The 26,521-nt window shown below is 47.4% G+C and overlaps 1 protein-coding gene across 2 annotated transcripts in view; it reads right to left on the bottom strand.

The window, feature by feature from the left end:
- WWC2 (WW and C2 domain containing 2) overlaps nt 1-26,521 on the bottom strand; it is a 204,032-nt gene that overhangs the window by 85,432 nt on the left and 92,079 nt on the right. The window contains exons 1-6 of one of the 2 annotated variants that reach the window (XM_040418708.1): nt 20,119-20,173; nt 18,595-18,676; nt 18,540-18,541; nt 17,121-17,194; nt 5,509-5,638; nt 2,655-2,801 (exon numbers count right to left, since the gene is read on the bottom strand). In XM_040418708.1, coding sequence (XP_040274642.1) covers nt 2,655-2,801; nt 5,509-5,638; nt 17,121-17,170 — 327 coding nt within the window. In that variant the 5' untranslated portion in view covers nt 17,171-17,194; nt 18,540-18,541; nt 18,595-18,676; nt 20,119-20,173. Of the gene's footprint in view, nt 1-2,654; nt 2,802-5,508; nt 5,639-17,120; nt 17,201-18,539; nt 18,542-18,594; nt 18,677-20,118; nt 20,323-26,521 lie in introns of those variants that run through there. The other variant, XM_040418707.1, reaches the window with a different exon arrangement.

Genomic DNA, 26,521 nt, shown 5'->3' with positions numbered 1-26,521 from the left:
AATAAAAAATGCATAAACAAAATGAACAAAAGTAAATGTGTATAGAAATAAGTGTACATATGTATGGGAGCAGAAGGGAACAAAATATATGAGAACGAAAAACACTGGCCTCCTGCTGCCCAAAGAACACAGCACAGATGGGAAAAGCAATTATTCAATAAATAACATATTTAGAGGGCAGGCTCAGCTATGGGAACGTCACATTACAGATTTGCAGTATAGAAACTAATTTAGCAGCAATAAGCTGTTGCACAAGTATTTGGGTCATATTAATACTTAAAGGGGTTTTCAGAGTGTTTTAGGCCTCATGCACACGACCGTTGTTTTGGTCCGCATCCGAGCCGCAGTTTTGGCGGCTCGGATGCGGACCTATTCACTTTAATGGGGCCGCAAAAGATCAGACAGCACTCCATGTGCTGTCCGCACCCGTTGCTCCGTTCCGTGGCCCCGCTTTGCGGACAAGAATAGGCAGTTATATCAATGGCTGTCTGTGCCGTTTCGCAAATTGCGTAACGCACACGGAAGCCATCCGTGTTTTGCGTAACTGCAATTTGCGGACCGCAAAACACACCACGGTCATGTGCATGATGCCTTATACTGATAACCTATCCCCAGAATAGGTTATAGGTATATGATCGGTGCAGGTCCAACTCCCGACACCTCCACTGACAAGCTGCTTAAAGGGGTTGTGCAACTCCCACCCTTGGGTGGACTTGTGAAGGAAAGATTAGTTATCCGCTTCCCGCTGCTTCTCCTTCACTGCCTGCGATGCTCCGCTGGGGTCCCTCTCTGTAAACATCCGGATTGACTGGCCACGGCGGAGACTGTATCCCCTTGTGTCATGTGACCATTTGCCATTAAGTAAGGGAAGCCGGTCCCTACTGCGGCCAGATCAAATGGGAAGTTTACAACTAGGGAGCATTGATGGAATGGAGAAGGGGTGAACAAGCAGTGCCGTGAAGCGGGTACATAATCTTCCCTTACAGGTTGGGGGTGGAGAAATGGGTTTGCGTTAAAAAAAAAAAAAAAAATTCCTGCACATCCCCTTTAAAGAGGCGGCAGTGCTCCAGTGAGTGCGGTGGCACCCTCGTCGCTTACCTAAGGCCAGTGACATCATGTTCATTGGTCATGAGGCCCAGGCGCTGCTCAGTCCTATTGAAGTGAATGGAGCGGATCTGTGATACCAAGCACGGTAGCTGCAAGGAGGCTGATCGGCAGGGGTGTCGGACCGCACTGATTAGATATTGATAACCTATCCCGGGGTGACCTGTTATGTGTGCGTGGAATAAGGAACATTTAAAGGGACAGGGGCTAATGTGAATAATAAGTTCTGTACAGAGCTGCAGAATAAGATGGAGCTATATGGTTGAAATGGGAAATAAATAATAAAGCATATTATGGATTTCCAAGATATTTAACTGCAATATGCTCAAGTTGCAAATATTTCCTTATGTCGCACCGTAGTTTCTGCAGCCTCTCACACATAGTGGTTGAGGTGCAGTTAAAAATCGCATGAGAAAAAAAGTAAAGTGGTTGTGATGCGGTTTTCAATGTGGCTGCAGTTTTTAGAGGTGAAAAGTGTTAAATAAATGAGTTTCCCTTGCAAAAACCACAACTGCATGGCAGCTTTTCCAATGCTTTTTTTATGCAGGATTGAAAAGAAATTTGCTGAATAAACGGTCAAGGAAAGTAGAGATTTTTGAAAAAGAGGTTATACAAATAATAAGGGCTTGAAAGAACTCGGTTTTACAGTCTGAAAAGAATATATTTGATCATGGCTGAATGAAAAATATTGGTATGTGGTATAATCAGAATAGATACGTAGTACTGAAAATGACATTTTTCCCTATGTCAAGAGGCCTCTCTCTTGCCAAAAAAAAGCCATATTTTTTGCCAAATTGGCATATTTTCCCATATTTTTAATCTTGAATACTGAGTGAAGAGGAGGGTCTGCAGAGTAGTTCAAACACAGTGACCCTCCACAGAATCTAATGGTCCTTTATTATAATGTATTACATTTCTTGTCTCGGTTTGTCAAGTACGTGGCGTATTAAATAGAAGTAGGGTGATGGCTGAAAAGATATTGATCGAACCATCAGCGTTTCACAGACCCAGCCATACACTTTTAGTCCATACTGGCATTACAGTAGTTCAAACTGACCATAAATATTCAATGACACTGGGCAAAGGATGAACGATCTTTCTTCAGACTATTGGGTCCGTGGGACTGTGAAAACGTCATCAGTTACAAATAGTTGAGCAACCCCTTTAAGGCACAGAACTTCAGTTACCACTCGCCATTCACATTACAGTAACTAAATGCCAAATATGAAAGTCGCAAGCTTATCCGGCAAAAAAAAGGAGGACATGAAGGGCAGTGAGGACCAATAAACCGATTTTTTAACCAGATAACTAATTTGGGTAACTGGTCCTGAATGTTATGGCCGGCCATACATTTTACCTTCAGAAGAAGTGTGGTGTTACATGGCAGACATTCAAATGAATGGACGACCATATCATTGAAAGTCTTGGTCTGTGAGCCTCAGGAGGACGTCTAATACTGTAAGTCTGTACACATACATGTATGGCGATTTTCTTTCTATATGGAGCGGTGATGTTGTCGCTCACTTTAATTCACCCAGCACAACACTTACATCCCCAGAAATATCAGTCTGTGAGCCGGCGTCCAGCATCTGTCTGGACAGAGACAAGTGGGAGTTGGTGAGGCCAGATGTAAGATCCGGCTCTGATCTTCCTCTGCCTTCTTCCAGATGAAATCGTTCCTTCAGTTTTGCGAGGCTCTAATTAAACAAAGCAGAACGCACAAGTTACAATGGCAATATAAAGGAAAAGAAACAGAAATAAACATGGAGAAGATGGTTACCGAGTGCTGACATGGCCAGACCGAGCAGGGACAGAAGAAACCTGGGGGAAAGTATTGGCAGGTAACACAGTCCAAGTGTGTTCTTCTAGTACACAACGGCACATAAAGCCAATGCCTTTCATAAAAGCACTACAATAAAGTGCTATCCGTGGCCTGGCTGTGGACACATTGTAGAAGCTGCACTTAGTAATACAGTTATCAATGTATTGCGCCCCTATCTTAGAGGGATACTCTACACAAGACATATATACACGCCTGCAGCACATAAAGCAATACCTTTAATACCTTTTTACAGCAGCTAATACATCATTTTTGAAGGAAGATTTCAATGCATTTGATGCACAGCAAGCAAGCAGCATTTCCACAAAGTCATCACAAAAACATCCCAACATTAAATGACAGTTATATAATTTACCATGAAAAACTAATCACATTTGCCTGTTACAAGAATGTAGTAGTTGTGAGATACATATTTCCTTTTCTTTCATCATAACGGCGCCCCCTGGTGTTCAATTTGTATAGTAATGTGCACGTTTTGCACGTTGAATGAGCAGGTAGGCTACTTTCACACTGGCGTTTTGGCTGTTTGTGAGATCCGTTCAGGGCTCTCACTAGCGGTCCAAAACGGATCAGTTTTGCCCTAATGCATTGTGAATGGATAAGGATCCGCTCAGAATGCGTCAGATTGCCCCTGATCCGTCTCCGCTCAGAATGCATCAGTTTGCATCAGTTCAGTCTCCATTCCGCTTTGGAGACAGACAACAAAATGCTGCTTGTCCGTCTGACGAAATTGAGCCAAACGGATCCGTCCTGACGCACAATGTAAGTCAATGGGGACGGATCCGTTTTCACTGACACAATATGGCACAATAGAAAACGGATCCGTCTCCCATTGACTTTCAATGGAGTTCATGACGGATCCGTCTTGGCTATGTTAAAGATAATACGAACAGATCCGTTCTGGACAGATGCAGACGGTTGTATTATCTGAACGGATCCATCCATGACAGATCCGCACAAAATGCGAGTGTGTAAGTAGCCTTAGTGGATGCTCAGTTCCAACCTTTAACTGACACATGCTGGGCAAAAGCAATGATATAGAACAATCTGCCTCTGCAAGATGTGATTGTTCCAGGAGGCGAGCTGCTGCAGAAAGGACATGCCCCGTGAGCTGCCAGCCTGAAGAAAATACGGCACAGCAATTGGAGCAACGAATAGGAACAATTCTGGATCCACATGAGGTACAGGGCTAGCTAACTCTAGCGTTGTTAGATACCACACTCATCCAGCTCATTAGGTAGACATGCAGATTAGTACACCAGGGGGCGCTATTATAATGAACCATCATAAACTTCTCACAACAGTAAAGCCTGTATTACACAGGCAGACCAGCAAGCAATTGTCAGGAGGAAAGCGTTCCCCTCCCAGCAAATCGCTTGCTAGCTAGCGGAGGAGAACACAGCTGTTACATGCAGCAATCTCCTCCACAAGATGGGATGCCATCGCTCATCCCTATACTGTCTAATAGCAATCTGCCGCCGGCAAAACACTAGACAGCACGATCTGCAACCGCGTGCTTAAAAATCTGAATTGTCAGATGAACGAACGCTTGCGCATTCATTGGGCAATCGGTGGCAGTATTACACGGCAAGATGATCGCTAATTAGCTTTCATGCGAACGCTAGCTAGCGATAATTGGCCAAAGAAAAAAATCTGCCACGCTAATGCGGTCTTAAAGAGGACCTTTCACCGATTCTTACCCTATAAACTAACTATACAGACATGTGGAGCGGCGCCCGGGGATCTCACTGCACTTACTATTATCCCCGGGCGCTGCTCCGTTCTGCCGCTATGCCCTCCGGTATCTCCGTTCCCTAAGTTATAGTAGGCGGAGATTCCAGTCCCTAAGTTATGGTAGGCGGAGTCTGCCCTTGTTCTGCTCTAGCGCTGGCCAATCGCAGCGCAGAGCTCACAGCCTGGGAGGTTATTTTCTCCCAGGCTGTGAGCTCTGCAATGCGATTGGCCAGCGCTACAGAAGAACAAGGGCAGACTCTGCCTACCATAACTTAGGGAACGGAGATACCGGAGGGCATAGCGGGAGAACGGAGAGGCGCCCAGGGATAATAGTAAGTGCAGTGAGATCCCCGGGCGCCGCTCTCTATGTCTGTATACTTAGTTCATAGGGTAAGAATCGGTGAAAGGTCCTCTTTAAGTAAATTACAAAAGTATCTAGTTTTTCATGCAGAACATTATTGAAACAACCTCTAATGTTGGCACAACCCCTTTAAACGTGGGATAACCCCTTTCACAATGTAGAGCCATAACAATGTGAGTACAAGGCTTTTACCAGGCCTCCAGATAATTTGGTGAACACTGTAAAAGTTGAAAACCAGATGACTGACAACATGAACAGACATTTCAAGCTCGGCTGAAAATGCAGTACTGACAGCAGAGAGACAGTGCCATCCTCCTGCGTCCTGCAGATTACACGGATACTGGAGGCTGAATCCTGCAAAGCATTTCATACCCGTGTGCTTGTATGAATAGAACAGATAGCCCTGTCATAGTCACAGGTCTTCCACATAAGACAGTAGCATTACTTATTCATCAGTAGTCCCACAAACCTGCATGAGATCCTGCTTCTCCTTCTCCCCACTGCTGATTGCCTTTCTTATGCTTTTTAGTTCGGAGAGGATGTCCTTTGCTTCTTGAAGCTCATAACCACTCTGACCTCCTGACATTTTTTGGTCAATACTAGAAGGAGGGAAAAAAAAAAAGATATATTTTCATGTGTTATTTCAACGGTTTCCCGTTTCCCGTTATTTTCAGTATCAAAAAATCAACATTTCACACAGACTGGAGACTGGAAACCTTCAAAACTCAAATCTGATAACCAGTAGGAGGGAATGCTGGCAGGGAATTTACGAATATCGGTTTTCTGGTATAAATTGCAAATTTCTTTGCAAGAAAAATTAGCAACTTTTTTGTTGTTACTTTAAATTACGACCGGCATATGAAACGCCGCTCTTAGTACATTCCTGCTATTGACTTTAAAGGCGTTTGAAATAATAGTGACAAATGTAGGATTGCTGGGGGGCCATCACTGGGACCCCCACTGATGACGAGCCACTATTCCAAGCAGATGAATGCAGCGGTGGTAACGCATGTCCTGCTGCTCCACTCACCATCTATGTGACATCTGTCCGTCCCAAAGATTTGGAAAGGAGTGGCAAGGCAAATGTGTGAAACACAACCCCCTTCAAATCACTCCAGAACAGGGGCTTGGGACCCCCATTCTAGTAATCCCAGGGATCACACATGTATTACCCAACAATGATGGCTAACCTCCGGCGCTCCAGCTGTGGTGAAACTACAACTCCCAGCATGCTCCATTTATTTCTATGGAGTTCTGAGAAGAGCCAAGCAAGTGTGCATCTTGGGAGTTGTAGTTTCACCATCACAGCCCTGTCCTGTGTGTAGCTGTTAAATGTTTTTCTGCGAGATAACCCCTTTCTGATGGGAAGAATAGCAGACGGCACTATTTTTGCCCCAATAAACGAGAGAGAAACCTGAATGCAAATGTGAACAGAACTTTGCCGAGATAGATTTTCTAGAAATTCCCAAATAAAGTTGGGTTTACGTTACTTGACTAACCATATAGGAGTTCTACCAGCGTTAAGAGGCGCATCATTTCATAATGGGTGAATAGGATTTTATAATTTCCGGCTGCCAAGGTTGGAAAACCCACAGGACAAAGCTGGCACCGTATCAAGTCCTAACTGTGACATTGAATACTGCAGTATTTATGAGCTTATAGAGATATTATCTGAAGACATGCAGACTAGTTCTGTGTGGTAAGGTCCAACATCTTCCGGGGTGTAGGTCCACATGTGCTTCCATGTCCCTGCACAAGGCATGTCTGAGTTTCTTTAACAACTGCCCATTGTTTCCTTGTGGTATGTTGTTGTCAGTTTCTCAAACATGCTTTGGATACCTATCAAAATTGCTTGCAAGCAAGCTGATTTAAAACAATAAGGCGTTGTTGTATGAATATAATAACAGACTGCTAGGCTAACCTATAATCTGGCACAGTGGCGTGATTACTTAAGGTACGGAAAGGAGGACAAATAAACCATTTCTGGTCTAGTTTGAGTATATGAATGTATATATTTATTACACACGTATAAGCATGTTCTTTCATTCCCTTTGCCAGACAAGACGCATCGTCCATGCTGCACGCTAGGAAGCAATACTCTTAAATTTTACAAGACAAACAAGAGTAAATGAGTGTCATTTCTAATGACATGAACTAAGCTGAACACTGACGCATACGAAGCTTTGTGACCCATCTCAAAAGGAAGCGCTTCCTTAGGCTACCACCAAAGGCAGGACATCAAGAACTTAGACATAAAGTGGCGATATATTTAGCTTGTTACAAGCGGTAAAGTTATAATGAGCCTAAATCAAATACCCAAAATCTAGGCCATAGAAACAGTCCTGCTGGCTTCCCCTGACCCCAGCACAGAAACATTTTAAATGGAAGATATTCATCAGCAGGCCTGTTTGGGGAGAGAAGGGCGACATCATCTTCGCAGGATTAAACCACAATAGCTATCAATGGTTATGGGGTTGTCTGGTGGCTCGTCATTAACCCGTTCGCCCCCACCACACGTACATTAAAAGGGAAATGACATGGTCCCTGTGCCAGAAGCCAATTCATTTTCATGGTTTCTTTGACGGCACTGCACAATCTTGCACACACCAAAATGATTGGGCTGTCACCGACCGTCTGATTCTGCACTGTGACATGTAAGCTATGGAGGGGCCCTAATAAAAAAAAAAAAAAAAGACTGGAACGGTTTTGTTAACTTATTGTACACTGTACTGGTTTGTTACGGTCTATTGTATTGGAAAGTAGCACAACCAAATTTGACTGGTGGGAGCTGTGGCATGCGTCAAATCCTGCTCACTGCTTTAAATTAATAGGAGGAAGCTGGCGAGACTGGGCAGAGCGGTCTGCGCTAGTTGGAGAAAGGGACCTAAAGAGCAGATAATGAGACCCCATCCTATTTTTGATAGAGTGTAATGAAAGATTAACAGAAGAAAGTATAGACCGAACCAGTGAAACAAGACTGGGATCCTGAATTTCTCAAGATTCCTGAATTCCTCTACCAGGAATCATGCACAGCGCAAAAATGGATCCTTGAAAAATGCATAGCTTCCATGTACATCCCGCTTTTTCCTCACTCATGAGCAGGAATACGATAAAATATATACATAAACAAACATACACTGCCTGTCCCAAAAAAAAAAACACTCCAATATTTTGTTAGACCACCTTTAGCTTAGAGTACGACACGCATTCGCTGTGGCATTGTTTCGATAAGCTTCTGCAATGTCACAAGATTTATTTCCATCCAGTGTTGCATACATTTTTCACCAAGATCTTGCATTGATGATGGTAGAGTCTGACTGCTGCGCAAAGCCTTCTCCAGCACATCCCAAAGATTCTCAATGGGGTTAAGGTCTGGACACTGTGGTGGCCAATCCATGTGTGAAAATGATGTCTCGTGCTCCCTGAACCACTCTTTCACAATTTGAGCCCGATGAATCCTGGCATTGTCATCTTGGAATATGCCCGTGCCATCAGGGAAGAACAAATACATTGATGGAATAACCCGGTCATTCAGTATGTTCAGGTAGTCATCTGACCACATTTTTGGAGCACATACTGTAGCTGAACCTAGACCTGACCAACTGCGGCAACTCCAGATCATAGCACTGCCCCCACAGGCTGGTACAGTAGGCACTAGGCATGATGGGTGCATCACTTCATCTGCCTCTCTTCTTACCCTGATGTGCCCATCACTCTGGAACGGTAAATCTGTACTCATCAGACCACATGACCTTCTTCCATTGCTCCAGAGTCCAATCTTTGTGCTCCCTAGCAAATTGAAGCCTTTTTTTCTGGTTTGCCTCACTGATTAGTGATTTTCTTACAGCTGCACAGCTGTTCAGTCCCAATCCCTTGAGTTCCCATCGCATTGTGCGTGTGTAAATGTTCTTACTTTCACTATTAAACATAGCCCTGAGTTCTACTGTTTTTCTTCGATTTATTTTCACCAAACGTTTAAGTGATCGCCGATCACTATCATTCAGGATTTTTTCCCCGCCACACTTCTTCCTCGAATACGATGGGTCCCCACTATCCTTCCCGTTTTTAATAATGCTTTGGACAGTTCTTAACCCAATTTCAGTAGTTTCTGCAATGTCCTTAGATGTGTTCTCTGCTTGATGCATGCCAATGATTTGACCCTTCACAAACAGACTAACATCTTTTCCTCGACCACGAGATGTGCCTTTCGACATGGTTGTTTAAGAAATGAGAAGCAACTCATTGCACCAGTTGGGGTTAAATAACTTATTGCCAGCTGAAAGATAATCGCCCACGCAGTAATTATCCAATAGGAGGCTCATAACTATTTGTTTAGTTAAATCCAGGTGGCGACTTTTTTTGGACAGGCAGTGATTATATATATATATATATATTTATATATATATAAAATGATATGTGACTGGCTCCATTGACTGTTATTTGTCAGTATGCCATTGGTTTTAAAAAGGGATAACACACAGGAGAAAAAAATGGATTTTTTGTACTCACCGTAAAATCCTTTTCTCGTAGTAGGCATTGGGGGACACAGCACCATGGGTATATGCCCAGCTGCCACTAGGAGGCTGACACTAGAAACAAAAAAGTGTTGGCTCCGCCCAGGTGGGCTATACCCCTCTGCAAGAGCCGAGATACACCAGTCGGTACAAAAGCAGTAGGAACGCCATACACCTGAACAAACAGAAAACTGAACGCCAACAAGTCTTCAACTGGGGAAAACCAACGACCACAAATCGCCGGGACCACAACAAGAAGAAACTCAGTAAGAAAATGGGAGGGATCTGTGTCCCCCAATGCCTACTACGAGAAAAGGATTTTACGGTGAGTACAAAAAATCCATTTTTCTCGTGCATGGCATTGGGGGACACAGCACCATGGGACGTCCCAAAGCAGTCCCTGAGGGAGGGAAGAAGAACGCCATGTCGCCAATCTAAAGCACAGCTGCTTGCAGAACCTTGCGCCCCAGGCTAGCGTCAGCGGAAGCCAGGGAATGAATGTGATAAAACTTAGAGAAAGTGTGAACTGACGCCCAGGTGGCGGCCCGGCAGACCTGGGAAGCAGATGCCTGATGACGCACCGCCCAGGAAGCCCCAACTGCCCTAGTCGAATGAGCGGTCAACCTGGAAGGGGGAGCACGGCCCTTTGCGATATAGGCCTCCTTGACAGCCGACCGAACCCAGCGAGAGATGGTGGCCTTGGAGGCAGGCAAACCCCTACGAGGACCCGCCGGGACCACGAAAAGGGAATCCGAACGACGGAAAGGTTCCGTGAGGCGAAGGTACAGGCGAAGGGCCCGAACAACGTCAAGGCAATGGAGGGATTTCTCCCTAGGGTGAGAAGGATTAGGGCAGAAAGAGGGAAGGACGATCTCTTCATTGATATGAAACGAGGAGACCACCTTTGGAAGAAAAGAGGGAACGGGACGCAACACCACCTTGTCCTGATGGAAAACCAGGAAAGGCGAACGGCAAGAAAGCGCCGCCAGTTCGGAAACCCGGCGGATGGAGGTGACTGCCACTAAGAAGGCCACCTTGAACGAGACAAACGACAGAGATATCTCTGCCAAAGGCTCGAAGGGAGAAGACTGAAGGGCGCCAAGGACGAGATTCAGGTCCCACGGCTCCACTGGAAAGCGAAAGGGGGGGGCTCGGCGAGCGACACCCTGTAGGAAAGTCCTAACCTGAGCCCGCGAGGCCACAGGACGTTGGAAAAGGACTGAGAGGGCCGAAATCTGTCCTCTGAGAGAAGCCAGGCGAAGACCCTTCTCAAAACCGGCCTGAAGGAAGGCCAGAACGTTAGGGACGGAGAAATGAAGAGGGCGGAAGCGCCCAGACTCGCACCAGGCAAAATACGCTCTCCAGGTCCGGTAGTAAATACGGGCTGACTGGGGTTTGCGAGCGTGAAGCATCGTCTGAATGACAGAATCCGAGAGGCCACGGGACTTCAAGACCGCGGTCTCAACGGCCACGCCGTCAAACGAAGCTGAAGTAAATTCGGGTGGTACAGAGGACCCTGAGAAAGGAGATCGTGGCGCAGAGGAAGTCGCCACGGAGCGTCGGCGAGCAGAAACACTAGATCTGCGTACCACGCCCTGCGGGGCCAATCCGGAGCCACCAGGATTGCCGAAACCCGGGCTGCCTTGAGACGCTTGAGCACTCGGGGCAGGAGGGGAATGGGGGGGAACAGGTACAGGAGGTTGAACTGAGACCAAGGCAGAACTAGGGCGTCTACCGCGAAAGCCTGAGGGTCTCTGGACCGCGCGACATAGCGCGGAATCCTGTGGTTGAGACGTGACGCGAAAAGATCCACGTCCGGAGTTCCCCATCGGTGACAAAGTTGGAGGAACACCTCTGGGTGAAGAGACCATTCGCCCGGGTCGACTAGCTGACGGCTGAGGAAGTCTGCCGCCCAATTGTCGACCCCGGGAATGTGCACCGCGGAGAGGACGGGAACGTGGTTTTCCGCCCAGCGCAGGATATGGGAGGCTTCCTGCAAGGCCATCACGCTCCTGGTGCCCCCTTGGTGGTTCAGATAAGCCACGGCGGTGGAATTGTCTGTTTGAACCCGGACCGGGAGACCGCGAAGACGTGGGGTCCAGTGAGACAGTGCCAGGAAAATTGCCCTGAGCTCGAGTACATTTATCTGCAGGGAGGACTCCTGAGCAGACCAAAGACCCTGGACTGTGAGAGAGTCGAGGACAGCTCCCCAACCCGAGAGGCTGGCGTCCGTCGTGACCACCCGCCAACTGGGGGGAAGAAAGGAACGGCCCAGGGACACCGACCGAGGAAGAAGCCACCAGGAAAGGTCCTGGCGAAGCTGGAGAGGGAGACGAACCAGGCGATCGAGACCTGCCTGGGACTTGTCCCACCTGGATAGAAGAAACAACTGAAGGTCCCGGGAGTGGAATTGGGAATAGGGAATGGCTTCGAAGGAAGCCACCATCCTCCCCAGGACGCGCATACACGTCCTGATAGTCAGGGTGGACGGGCCGCGGAGAAGCGTCACCCCCGCCTGAAGGGAGGCAATCTTTTCTGGGGGGAGAAACACCCGCCCGAGGCGAGTGTCGAAAATCATGCCCAGGAAGGGCATCCTCTGGCATGGGACGAGGGAGGACTTGGAGTGGTTGACGAGCCACCCGAACTGAGCAAGAGCTGAGAGGGTGATGTGCAGGCTGGACAGGTTGTCCTCCAACGACGGGGCCCGAATCAGAAGGTCGTCCAGGTAAGGTACCAAAGCGACCCCCCTGGTACGTAGAAGGGCCATGAGAGGCGCCAACACCTTGGTGAAGACCCTCGGAGCAGAGGCCAGGCCGAAGGGCAGGGCTACGAATTGGAAATGAAGAGAACCTACCGCGAAGCGAAGGAACCTTTGGTGGGAGAGGGCAATGGGTACGTGGAGATAGGCGTCCTGAATGTCGATGGACGACAGGAACTCGTCCGACTCCAAGGAGGCGATCACCGACCGGAGGGATTCCATACGAAAGTGGCGGACCCGGACAAAGTGATTCAGCGCCTTCAGGTCCAGGATAGGACGGAGCGAACCGTCCTTCTTGGGAACCGTGAACAGATTCGAATAGAACCCCCGAAAACGTTCTGATTCTGGAACCGGAACGATGACTCCTAGAGAGCGAAGGGAACGAATGGCCCGAAAAAAACCTTCTGCCCTGGAGGGGGACCTGGGGGGCGACGTCAGGAAGAACCGTCCCGGCGGAAGATCGGAAAACTCGATCCTGTATCCGGAGGAGACTACCTCCAGAACCCAAGCGTCTTCTACGCTTGCTCGCCAGACGTCCTGAAAGGCGAGCAGACGCCCTCCCACCTTGACAGAGTCATGCGGAAGGAGGTTTAGTGGACTGAGGGCGAGCAGGTTTGGGCTTGGCATGCCAGGAGGGCTTGGCCTTAAAGGAAGGCCTGGAGGACTTCTTGTCAGTTCGGGCAGCGGGGGCCCGAAAGGACTGCGCCCGAGAGGACGACCCAGGAAAGCGACGGCGGCGAGGCTGATTCTGGGGAAGAAGAGAGCTCTTACCGCCAGTGGCCTCCGAAATGAGCTCCTCCAAACGCTTCCCAAAGAGCTTCCCACCGAGAAAGGGAAGGGAAATCAGAGCCTTCTTGGAGGCGGAATCTGCCGCCCAAGAACGAAGCCAGATGGTGCGGCGAATGGCCACAGAGTTAGCGGCCGCACGGCCGGATCGGCGGGCCGATTCCATAGAGGCATCGCAAAGAAATTTGGACGCCTGGTAAATTTGAGAGGCAAGCACTGCCAGTTCCCCTTGATCAGAGTCTGGGGGTAAGGCGCGAACAAGCTGTTTTGCCCAGATAGCGCAGGCCTTAGCCACCCAGGAGGCGGCAAACGCAGGGCGGATGGCGGCACCCGCTGCGACGAAAACAGACTTGGCCAAAGAGTCGACCCGTTTGTCAGCGGGATCCGACAAGGAAGCCGCGTCAGCCAGGGGAAGGGTAGTAGCCTTCGCCAGGCGAGCAACCTGAGGGTCCACCTGAGGAGGAACCGTCCAGGTGTTGACAGACTCCTCAGAAAAGGGATAGGGGACGTCAGAGGCCCTGGTAAGATGAAGGCGCCGATCAGGATGACGCCACTCCTTAGCCAGAAGCGCGTCCAGATCCTCGTGATTCGGGAAGACCACAGTGGAACGTCTAGCCCGGCGGAAGGACACCGACTCCAGGGAGGAGGAGGAGGGAACGTCCTGCACATGGAGCGCGTCACGGACGGCTTTGATGAGGTCCTGAATGGCCGCAGACATCGCCGAGCACCGCTCTGATTCAGAATCAGAAGCGGAGGAGTCCCCAGGAACGGCGGAAGCGGCTGAAGAAGAAATTTCGCCCGACTCAGACCTAACCGGGGAGTGATCCGGGGTAGCTGAGGAAGAATGGGACCCGGCCGAGGCTGTGCGAGGTCGCTTGCTGGACCTTGTACCAGAGCGGGAACGGACTTCCCCGGCGGGGGGGTCCCTGCCCGAGGCGGCCGCAATCTGAGCGGGCAAGCGGTCCAAGGACTGCGCTAGGGATTGGGAGAGGCTGGCAAGGTTACCTATAGCCTGGGATAGGGTAGCAGCCCATTCCGGAAGGACCGACAAGGAGGAGGAGGCCGCAGGGGCGGACTGGGTGGGCCCGGGGGGAAGGCACTGCACACAGAGAGAGGAAGACTGACCACATGGGAACTTCCTACTACACACAGAACAGGCGTAATGAGTAGAAATGGTGGCAGGGGGAGTGGGGGCCCGACCAGAAGAAGACATGAGGGCGGTATGGAGGAGCCTGCAAAGCAAAAAAAAAAGAAGAGTCAGCCAGAGGCTGCCTACCAGACCCAAGGTGCTGTGTCCCACAGAAGCACGTCCAGAGAGACGAGTCGCAGGAGAAGCTGCAGGCAGGACAGGAGCCGGTAGTAGAGGAAGCCACACCCCCCCAGCAGCCCGCGCTGGGGTAAGAAAAAAGCGCGCCTCCCAGGGCGCCACCCACAGAGGGGAGGGAGAGGCGAAAAGCCCGGGAAGGCAGGAGGCGGAGCGGAGCTCCGCCCCACGTGACCTGCGGCCTAGGCTGTAGAAAAACCGGGGCCTAAAGTAGAAAAAACTGCCGGAAACGGACGCCCGCGATCGCGGTAACGCCCGGAGGCAGCAGCAGAAGCGGAGACGCAGCGCCGAGTCCCCGGCGGGGTGCGGGGGCCCGGAAGGCCAGGTAGGAGCAGGGGAAAACCCGTAAGTACGGGAAGGAGCCGAAAAAACAGAACCGGCCGTCTTAAAGGGCCAGACCCTAGAAACGAGGGTGCCCCAAAAGGTTTTGCCCCACGCAGAAAAGAACCCCAGGCAAGCGTGCAGTGCCCCCTAAGTTGGAGGGACTCCTCCGGACCCAAGTGCTAGGCTAAAAAGGGGGCCAGGACACAAGGAGACACAGGGTGGTGGGGGAGGGGGAGACACTGCCATACTCACCTTCTGACGTTTTCAGGCGCAGCAATGACCACCCCCTCGGCGGACTCAACACGGGAGCCGTGGGTCCGCCGGAATTCCTCTGCGGAAGCAGATAAGTGGGGACTAGGTGGCTGCCGGGTACCTGAGTACGCGCCCGCAGGGGGGCAACTAAAGTGGAACACGATGGAGCCACCCCTGCATCAGGAAGAACCTGTAGAAAAAAAGAGAAAAAATAAAAAATAAATTCAGCAGGATGACCTGCAAGACAGGTCATGTCTGCCTCCTACGGACACTAGAACTAGACTGGGGTATCTCGGCTCTTGCAGAGGGGTATAGCCCACCTGGGCGGAGCCAACACTTTTTTGTTTCTAGTGTCAGCCTCCTAGTGGCAGCTGGGCATATACCCATGGTGCTGTGTCCCCCAATGCCATGCACGAGAAATACAGCTGTATGCACAACCACTTAGTGGAACACACAGGAATGGCTGCAGGCTGTGGCCAGTTATTGGTTGCAGTGGCCACGTGACCCGTGTCGAACATGATGTTGACACACAGAGACCAGAGCGTGGTGTCTGAAGGAGCTGGAACCCACAGTTCCAGTCATGTGGGGCAATTTGGCAGAAAGGCCAAAAGGTGAACAACCCCTTTATTAAGGGTATTTCCGGATGTTCGCTATTGATGGCCTATCCTCCGGATAGGTCATCAATACCTAATCAGTGAAGGTCCAACTCCTGGCACCCCAGCAGAACAGCTGTTTGAGAAGACCTCCTTAAAGCTCAGTGTTGTCCATTGGATAGCAGCTGTGTTTGGTATTACAGGCCAGGCGCATTTACATGAATGGGACAGAGTTGCAAATAGTCCAAGTGACAAATGAACGTGACTTCACTGGCCTAGGAAGACTGTGCGGCACACAACTGAGTACCACAGCCTCTTCAAACAGCTGATAAGCGAAGGTGTACAGCAGGGCTGGCCAACCTGTGGCTCTCCAGATGTTGTAAAACTACAATTCCCACTATGCCCTGCTGTAGGCTGATAGCTGTAGGCATTCTTTGCATGCTGGGAGTTGTAGTTTTGCAACAGCTGGAGAGCCGCAGGTTGGTCATCCCTGGTGTAGAGTGTTTGAACCCCACCAATCAGATACTGATGACTTATCCTGGGGAGATGCAATCAATATAAAACTCCCAGAAAACCCCCTTAAAGGGGTTGCCCCATGACACACACGAGTGTCTGCTGCTCCATTGTACTTGGCCATCTTCGGCAGCCGCACAGAGCTGAATGAAGTGGCAGACATTTTTAAGGAAAGACTACAGGAAAACATTTTTTTACAAAAAACCCAAAACACTTTTAGAATACATCATTCCAAAAAGGGAATTTTTACTCTGGACATCAATGCCCAAAACATGCCTCATCATGAAAGAGTTAAAAGCAAAGCATGCAATGAAGGACATATCCTAAACACTGCTGATACTGTTTATTTAAGGGCCATTAAAGAATAGTCTAAAAACTCCAGGACATGATTTTAATAGGGTATAAATAAACATAAGGCAGGGCACTTAGATAGTCACCCACTAGGAAAGCTATCTTAAAAGGGCCTGTAAATATAATTCACACACACGTATGTAACAATTTCTGCAGGTTTTCAGATAATAGTGACCAGGAGGACAGGGATTTTACATGTCCTAGAAATCCATGCCCCCTCCTTCTCACAAGCTGGCTGCAGCGCGAGCCGCCCAGCCATCGACAAACTGAAAGGATCAGGAGGAAATTTCTACTGCAATCAGTAAGCCGTAGAAAGCCGCCACCATCTCTTCTCGGTTTCTACAAATGACTGTGTCTTAATGTCAGGAGATAGGTGGGGGATTAGACTTCAGAGACCGAACGAAGCTTTGTTTTATTGACCATCTGTATTGTTGTCTAACCCTCTCTGTTACTGCATATAAAGTGTCATGTCACAAGCAGAGGATTATCACTTCGAGGCAGAAAAGGGCGAGAGGATCTCATGACTTCTGAAGGAAAACATGCTTATTTTTCTACATGTCCTTAAAGTAAAGGGTTATGTCAAGTGTAGAGAGAAGGGGGAGCACTGCGCCGTGAAAAGACGCTGAATGAGGTGTTGACAGATGAAGGTTTTCTATTGAAACTCACCGCTGCAGTGTCTGGAAACCCTGCTCCTTGTACAGGAGCTCCTGCTTCATTTGGGACAGCTCCCGCTTCAGTTTCTTTACCTAGAGAAGAAACAGTGACATAAGCCCGAGTGTTGGTTCGCCGAAGTTCAGAACACTTATGTACAGTAGTGGGTCAGACAGGACTCTTCCCATCATGTACCTCCTGTCTGATTCTGTACTGTTTGGCCCACAAGCCTTCATAGGCCCAGGATAGGGGATAACTATTAGATCAGTGGGGGTCCCAGCGATTGGACCCCCACCAATCACGAGAAGGCACCCCATACTCCTCAGAGCGCCCTGAAATAAACAGAGCAGCAGGTCGAGCATGCACACTGCCACTCCATTCATCTCTAGGGGAGTTCCAGAAATCTCCGGAAGTCAGAGCCGAAACTATACAGCTCCATCCACTGTGCAGAGCTGTTCAGTGTGCAGTGCTGCTTCCACTGAAATGAATGGGAGCAGTGCTCTGTCCACTACACAATGGATGGAGCTGTGTTGTTCTAGCACTGACTTCTGGAGCTACAGGTAACAGCTAATTGGTAGGGGTCCTTAGAATGGGCCATCAAAATCTAAATCCTGGACAACCCCTTTAATCCATACTGACATAATGCACTGAAGATCTGCTTTAGGCTCCATTAACATGTCCGTGGAACGGGTCCGCATCCGTTCCACAATATCTGGAACGGGTGCGGACCCATTCATTCTCAATGGGGCAGGAATGGATGCGGAGAGCACACAGTGTGCTCTCCGCATCCGCATTTCCGAAACGTGGCCCCGATCTTCCGGTTTGCAGCTGCGGGAAAAAAAATAGAACATGTCCTACTCTTGTCCGCAATTGCGGACAAGAATAGGCAGTTCTATGGGGGTGCTGGCCGGGTGTATTGCAGATCCACAATACACCACGGACGTGTGAATGGAGCCTTACCTGTCCCAGTTCCCACAGCACTGACATGCAAGAAACAAGGTGGTCACAAATTATTTTTATCAAGTTGATGAATTGGAAAAAAAAATAAAAAATCATAAGTGTTCAATATTTCCCCTATATGTAACTGCTTAGGCCATTAGCCTGGAGGTACCCTGACAGGAGAAGGCATACCTCTTTCAACTTTCAAGAATAGTAAGACTGCAGAAGGAGGAATTTGGGTATGTGGAAAATTTTATTAGAACCCGAAATTTTCTGTTTCTAGACTTTAATATATCTTGAATCAAACTGTGTAGCTGTAGTGTGCGGTTAACATGCTATTGTCTATAGAAGTAGAAGTTGTCCAAAATTATTTCTGTATGCTGGCCATAAAAAGAATTACGGTACATGCAAACAAGCCCTCTTCTCTGCAGTCACAATCCATAAGATCAGCTCCTATACCAAATCATATACTCCAAACAGTATTATTTTATATACTTCTGTTCTTGTATAACATGATAAAATCAATGCAAACACGTATACATTTAGAAACTTTACCCGGACTTTCGTGGTGGAGATTTCCGCTTTAAGAATATCGGGGTCATACTTGGTACTTGAGGATGAACCTGAAAATACTAAATTGCAAAATAAAACAAGATCAGACACAGGTAAATGCTGTATAAACATGACCTGCAAGCTTACACAATAAAACATAACAGGTCAAATACTATTACATCTAAACAGCAAATACAGAGAGGAGTAATTACAGCACAGTAATGCAACAGAGTGGTTCCCTGGAGTGAACAGTATAATAAGCCCAAAATATAGGGGGTCTGCTGGATCAGAAAATGATCCGTCTCCAGGAGGATGATGTCACTGATCATACAGGGTGAGAAGTCATTATGGGAAAAGTAGAGTCTCACTTTGATGTTCTCATTTCTATCTCATTCATATCCATATTTGTCACCAGACAGCTTAAACAATGGACCAAATAATTAAATCTTCAGACAATAGTTGTGTGGGGCCAAGTTTTTGCACAACTCATTGAACACACATAAAGAAAATGGGGTGGGGTGTCCCAGAGTAAAGGTCATGGCAATACCACCTAGTATAAAAGCAGAAATCAGCAATAGTAAATGATTAAAGTATAAATTGCAATGGTGGAATAGGAGTACAACACTGTTCTTTCTAAACACATAGGAAAGTTGGAATCTTCTGACTGTCCACCTAATGCACAGACTGATCTCGGGGGCTGGTGAGGATTGATGGACACCTCCATGGTGATATCGCTGGAGAGCAGTACAGGATAACGAAAAGTATTTATAAAGGAAAGGTCCTTTTACACAGACCGATGTTCAGGCAGATGATCGTGAATGTGCATTTCTATAAACGTTCCTTCCTGATGATTTACCTGTGGTAAAAGGTGCCAGAGATTACCCAATGAAGGAGTAACCGCTCGTTCACTGGATGATTGTGCCACCAAAAATAATAATTTCTGCGCAGCAGATCCTACTGTCTAAGCGCGGATCTGTTGCGCAGGAACAATGAATATCTATGGGGGCAAGAGATTGTTGTATTGATTGCTTGTACAGCGAAGGGGAGTGCTGCACGTAAAGGCAGTTTTCATCTCTGCTGAAGAAGATCAGACAATTATCGGGAACATTTGCTTAGTACCCGATAATCTACCCGATCAATGGTCAGTGTAAAAGGACCATTACATTTAGATTGGATCCTAACCCAGAAGAGGGCAAAACCTAGTTCAGGTGGAGAGATGTGCTGATGTTAATGTTTGTGATAAACATCCGTTTTACTACTAGATGCGAGTATAATAACCCACGTTTTATTTATTCTTTGGAATGCAGTCTACACGGTTTCTCCTGCTCCTTCAGATACACATAAGGGGTAGTAATCCCAGGCCAGTGACAGAAGTCTAGTGACAGGCTGGATGAGGGTTATCCATGTCTAGTTACATACTGACTGATTATCATTTTTCTCTTTGCCATCCAGCTTTGTGTCTGGCCAAATAGGACAGTATTTAGCTATTTTACAATATTTAGCCAATACCAGACATACTTACAGCTAGTACGCGAGCTAGATTTCTCTTTATAGGCATCATTGAGTCTCACATATTCATCCAGGGCAAGTGCCAACCTCTGTTCCTTCACATGGTAGAGCTCCTTCTGAGTGCTTAGAGCATCTTGTGCCACCATTAGGTAGTCCTTCAGCATCCGCTCCTGTTCGTTCCTCCATAATTTACGTGGATCTTCTATCTGCGTGGTTTCTACAGAAAAAATGAAAAATTCTAATTAGGTCATAAAATGATTTATTCAAATATTTTCTTCATTACGGGGTTCTAAGGGATAGCAGCAGAAACAGACACGAAAAGAATCTAAAACATCTACGTTCCTGTCTTGGTATATTAATGGCCTTGAGCATACACTGACCACATCTCCATACATAATCTGTGTGCCTGCTTCATGTCCATAGGTTTTTTTTTTTTACACAGAAATTCACCAGATATATTTGCTCACCTTCCAGAATTTGCAAGGACTGTCCCTAATTTTCACAGACAGTCCTGGCAAATTTAGGACGTTTCTGGCCAAAAAAAAAAGATGGGGCTTTTGTAAGCCTGGCCCATAAGTTCTAGTCCCTGTGTGTTTGGGCATTCCAGCGACAGGGCCTGAAAGTCCTGAATTTACCATCTACAATGTTGGCAAGTAAGCACTGGGTGCAGCATTGTGGTAGGTAGTTCTTGGGCATAAAAGGTATGCAGCTTTGTTAATCAAAAACATATAAAAAAAAAAAAAGTCATAAAATAATGACTCCCCTCCCCCAATCTGCTTGACAGGCCATAAAAAAAAAGTACTGATCATCAGCGGTAACAAGGAGCACAGGAGCATCTCCAAGGGTAAAAAAAAGACTTTGAAATCTTATACCATAGTAGAAACAAAAAAATTGTAATTGCATGTAATTAGCCAGTGAGTTATTAAGTGTTCTTGCATGGCAAGACCACTTACTGTTATCTCACATATATATTCTTATTATAGCCAAATTTCCCACCTTAACTCCTCCCACAGTTTTTACACTACATAGACAGTAATATACCGAAACATGCGGATTGTTCCCGATTGGTGTGCTATTACTTTGTGGAACGTTTCACCGAATGGTTCACAAAATATCGGCGTTTTTGTGGCGAAATTGGTCGCATAGGAATGAATGGCGAAATGTTCAAACCTAGAGTGGGAGCTGACAAAAGCTAGAGTGTGAGCTGAAAAATCAGGACATGATTTCTAAAGTGCCACCACTCCCTCATTTTCAAGCTCACTTACACAAATCTTATAAATCAAAACGTTAAGCTATCCCTGCTGACACTAAAAATGTCCACGTTTAAGGCTACTTTCACACTTGCGGCAGAGTATTCCGGCAAGCAGTTCCGTCGCCGAAACTGCCTGACGGATCTGGCAAAAGTATGCCAACTGATGGATCCTGATCAGTCTTAAAAATGCCTGATCAGTCGAAAAAATGCATTGAAATGCCGGATCCATCTTTCCAGTGGCATCCGGCAAAACGGATCCGGCATTCCGGTATTTTGAATGCCGGATCCGGCACTAATACATTCCTATGGGAAAAAATGCTGGATCCGGCATTCACGCAAGTCTTCAGTTTTTTTCGCCCGAGATAAAACCGTAGCATGCTACGGTTTTATCTTTTGCCTGATCAGTCAAAATGACTGAACTGAAGACTTCCTGATGCATCCTGAACGGATTACTCTCCATTCAGAATGCATGGGGATATACCTGTTCTGTTCTTTTCCGGCATTGAGCCCTTTTGACGGAACTCAGTGCCGGAAAGAAAAACGCTAGTGTGAAAGTACCCTAAGCCATGGTCCTGATAGTTTTCACAATATGACTATTTGTTTGCAACTCACGCCGCCCATCGACAGTCATTGAAACTCCACTCTAGCCACCTCAAATTTAAAAGGCAATTTCTAAACTGCGACTGTGGCTTTATTTTTAATATTTCAGAGACACATGGGTCTCGTGATTCTCACAATATAAAGATCTTCGCTGTAGGATTTATAATTGTTAAACTACAACCGTTTGAAGATGGCAACCGCCAGTGAAGTGAGCAAGTTGGAGCAGTTTGTTTTTAACCACTCTTCTCTGCCCTTGCTGTAGAGTGAGTTGCCATAGGAACCCAGGTGTGTGAGCAGCCAGCAGAGTGACAAAAGCTAGAGTGTGAGCTGAAAAATCAGGACAGGATTTCTAAACTGCCACCACTCCCTCATTTTCAAGCCCACCTACACAAATCGGCTGCAAATATTTTTTATAAAAGTAGGTTTTAATGTAACTGTGAAGCACTTTGGGCAACAACATTTCAATTAAATGTGCTATATAAATAAATAAAAGCTGAAATGCATTTCTCACTCTATCAAGCTTGCCATGTGCACTTTTTAAATTTGATCAATTGGTTAGTGTAATGTTTACTATCTTTACTCACTCCAAACACTCCACACAGTTACTCTGCCCTGTCCAACCTTTCCACAGTTACTCCAGCCACACAACAGTTACTCAAGCCACTCCACCCAGTTACTCCGCCCACTCCAGTTGTAGACTACTGGTGGAGGCAAGAACACTTCACACAATTTCCCCAGAAATTGTAGCTTTTCTAGTTTAATAAAATGTATCTGTATAGCGCCATCTGCGGTTTGTTTTTTCTTAATTCTTACTTTCTCTGACTCCTTCAACTGCATTCTGAGCGGTGATGGGGAGAGAGCTGCAGCAGAGACATGTTTAGTGTCCCACTACGTAAGGGTGGGCACTACACAAGGGTCAATTGGGTCACGTTGTTCTCCACCTCCTGTGGAACATGGTTATGGTATTTTATATTGCATTATAATTAGGGGTGCACCGAAATGAAAATTCTGGTCCGAAACCGAAAATTCAGGATGCCCTTGACCGAAAACCGAAACCGAAACTGCAACTGCCTTTTTGCCCAAATACTTTTAAAATACTTTTTTTTTTAATGATTTTATTAATAATTCTTTTTCATGAATTTAATAAATCATATTATATATGGAGAGGGGGATCTGTGGGTGGCTCTGTTATGGAGAGGGGGATCTGTGGGTGGCGCTGTTATGGAGAGGGGGATCTGTGGGTGGCGCTGTTATGGAGAGGGGGATCTGTGGGTGGCGCTGTTATGGAGAGGGGGATCTGTGGGTGGCGCTGTTATGGAGAGGGGGATCTGTGGGTGGCGCTGTTATGGAGAGGGGGATCTGTGGGTGGCGCTGTTATGGAGAGGGGGATCTGTGGGTGGCGCTGTTATGGAGAGGGGGATCTGTGGGTGGCGCTGTTATGGAGAGGGGGATCTGTGGGTGGCGCTGTTATGGAGAGGGGGATCTGTGGGTGGCGCTGTTATGGAGAGGGGGATCTGTGGGTGGCGCTGTTATGGAGAGGGGGATCTGTGGGTGGCTCTGTTATGGAGAGGGGGATCTGTGGGTGGCGCTGTTATGGAGAGGGGGATCTGTGGGTGGCGCTGTTATGGAGAGGGGGATCTGTGGGTGGCGCTGTTATGGAGAGGGGGATCTGTGGGTGGCGCTGTTATGGAGGGGGGGGATCTGTGGGTGGCTCTGTTATGGAGAGGGGGATCTGTGGGTGGCTCTGTTATGGAGAGGGGGATCTGTGGGTGGCTCTGTTATGGAGAGGGGGATCTGTGGGTGGTGCTGTTATGGAGAGGGGGATCTGTGGGTGGCGCTGTTATGGAGAGGGGGATCTGTGGGTGGCGCTGTTATGGAGGGGGGGATATGTGCACTGTTATGGGCATAACAGTGCACAGATCCCCCCTCCCCATAGCAGTGCCATAGACCGATCCCCCTACCCATAACAGCCCCGGCCCTGCTGCTCACAGCAGACTAATCACTCACTGCATCTTTATTTTACCTTACAATCGTGACGCTCCAGTAACAACTCTGCAGGCAGAGCGGAGGGCAGCGTAACGTCACTTACTCACGTGACGCACCTGCTCCGCCCACTTTATGAATGAAGGAGGCGGAGCAGGCGCGTCACGTGAGTAAGTGACGTTACGCCGCCCTCCGCTCTGCCTGCAGAGTTGTAACTGGAGCGTCACGATTGTAAGGTAAAATAAAGATGCAGTGACTTAAAGTAAACCGCCCGCCCGGCGCGCGCCCGCAGATGGTGAGCTACTTGGTGGGTGACAAATCCCACAACCCCATATTTTCGGCCAATATGTAACAATATCGGCCGAAATGGATTAGGTACATTTTCGGCCGATATTTTCGGCTGCCGGAATTTCGGTGCACCCCTAATTATAATGTATAAGTTCATGTTATTTCCTGTGTACCAGGCCTGTTAGGGGTGTAGTTCCTCCTCCTAGGCAGTAGAGGGAGCTAGGGAACCTCCTAGTATATATAGTCAGGGAGGTCCAGTCCAGGGAGGGGAGAGAGTGTGGTCAGAAGCCAGTGTGCACTTTAACCAGAAGATAGCTGGGAAGCAGCTTCTGACATGCAGCTAGATAGCCCAGGCTCCTAGCTTGCCTCCAGGGGAAGAAGTTACTCCCTGAAGATATATAGCATCTTTAAAAGTACAGTGCAGAGCCACTTTTATCCAGCCAAATAGAAAGCTGAAGGGCAGAAGGATATTTACAGCAAGAAGATATATACCAGAGGAAGGTTTCCCTACCCAAGGATAAAGCCAGCAATAGGGCATACGGGCCTTGGTGAAAGCCAGACAGGATCTGAGGAAAGTACAGCCTGATCTGTAAGTGTTATTCCCTCTGAGTATCTTGCAAAGACTTTGCCTGCCAATTGTATGAAGCCTGCCTGTTTTCAACATTATACCTATGGAACTAACTGAGGACTGTATATAGTTGGACTGTTCAGTAAAAAGAAGTTCTGGTTCACTGCAACTTTGCGTACCTCAATTATTCCTACAAATCTGTGTGCCACCGTTACCGGCACTGGCGTCACGAACTATAAGGGATCTTGCCACAGGCACACTAAACCTACAACACCCAGGGCACCTCACCTACCACCTGGCCTGGTCCATGTGCCAGCCTCTCCATCACTGCTGTACGCCTGCCCAGGGTATTTAAAAACTGGGAGTACCAAGAACAACCCTCGGTTTGTTAACTACCCCTGTGACCTCACATTCGCTCACCCTGCAGGGCTGCGTATTGCACATGCCCTCTGAACTGCAGCAGAAATACCCTTCTTGATATAAATCCAGCAGAGCAATTGGAGCAATGAACTCGGAGACCTCTGGATCCATGTGAGGTACAGGGTCGGTTCTAGGTTTGTTTGAAAGAGACTGTCACGTACTATATGATGTCTGATTTTCATTTTTTACATTAAATATGGGATATACCCTTTCCATCATTACAGATTATAGAAGACAAGTCTACGGGGGGGAATAATCTGTGCAATTAAAAATTACCCCTTTTCCGCTACAGCTTGCAAGTATTGTTTTTAGTCAGCAGGGCCAAGGCTTACAAGCTATAGGCCAAGAACAGTGGATGTAAGGTAAGGAAATACAAAAGGATCCTCAATTTCCACCCCATTCCATGAGCATTAAAGAAAAACCATCAGCTAATCTGTCTAGACTGGTATTCAGTAAGCAATCACAGCGACGCGTTTCCCTATAGAGCACGATGCAGAATACCCCAGGGCTCCACAAAACATCCGTCTCTATTACGGGATCCATGCAGAGGTCTAGTGATTTACACTGGAATACTGACGATAAAGACAGTAATCACACGCCACATTGTGGGTGTAAAATAAAAACTGCTGCACAAAGGCGGCAAAGAAATAGCTAGAACAACACAGGAAATATAAATGACATTAAATTAGCTGTAGGCTGCGTTAATTCAGTGACCTCCAGCTACTGCCTTTCTTAACTTTACCAGCCAGTAGCCGGAGATATTATTTGAAGCATAAAGTTAAAAAATCTTTTTTACCGGCATAGAAAAGAACACTTTTCTTTATAAACTCTTTATCGTTTTTATTTTTTAGTAAGGTAAGGGCCAGGGAAGGGATAGGAGGGTTTATCGTTATAAAACGCCCAAGTGTATAATAACAATCTCTGCTGAAAAATGAGGCAATAAAAATGTACACAAATTCAACCAGGATGGTGTATAAAATCTGGGTCAAGGATTTCAAAACATTTTCAGATCTTTTCACAACTGGTGGAGGACCATCTGATGTTTTCAAAATGACAGCATTATGAAAATCTTCAGTCACTCTGGAGTAGTAGGAACGTCCTCTTTTCAAAATCAAAACTTTAGTGGCATCTAGTAAGGCCTCATTCACACATCATGGTCCATGAAAATCCGCGGTTTGTGAAAACCCGTCCTGCTGAGCGCACGGCGTCATTGGTTGCTATGATGCCGTGCTCTTTTTGCTACCACCGCTGTACAGTAATACACTCGTATAGATCATATGAGTTTATTACTGTACAGCGGCGGCA

The sequence above is a fragment of the Bufo bufo genome, chromosome 2 (genome assembly GCF_905171765.1).
Source record: "Bufo bufo chromosome 2, aBufBuf1.1, whole genome shotgun sequence".
Taxonomy (NCBI): domain Eukaryota; kingdom Metazoa; phylum Chordata; class Amphibia; order Anura; family Bufonidae; genus Bufo; species Bufo bufo.
The sequence above is the reverse complement of the archived record's forward strand: the minus strand, read 5'-3'. Positions and strand labels throughout refer to the sequence as shown.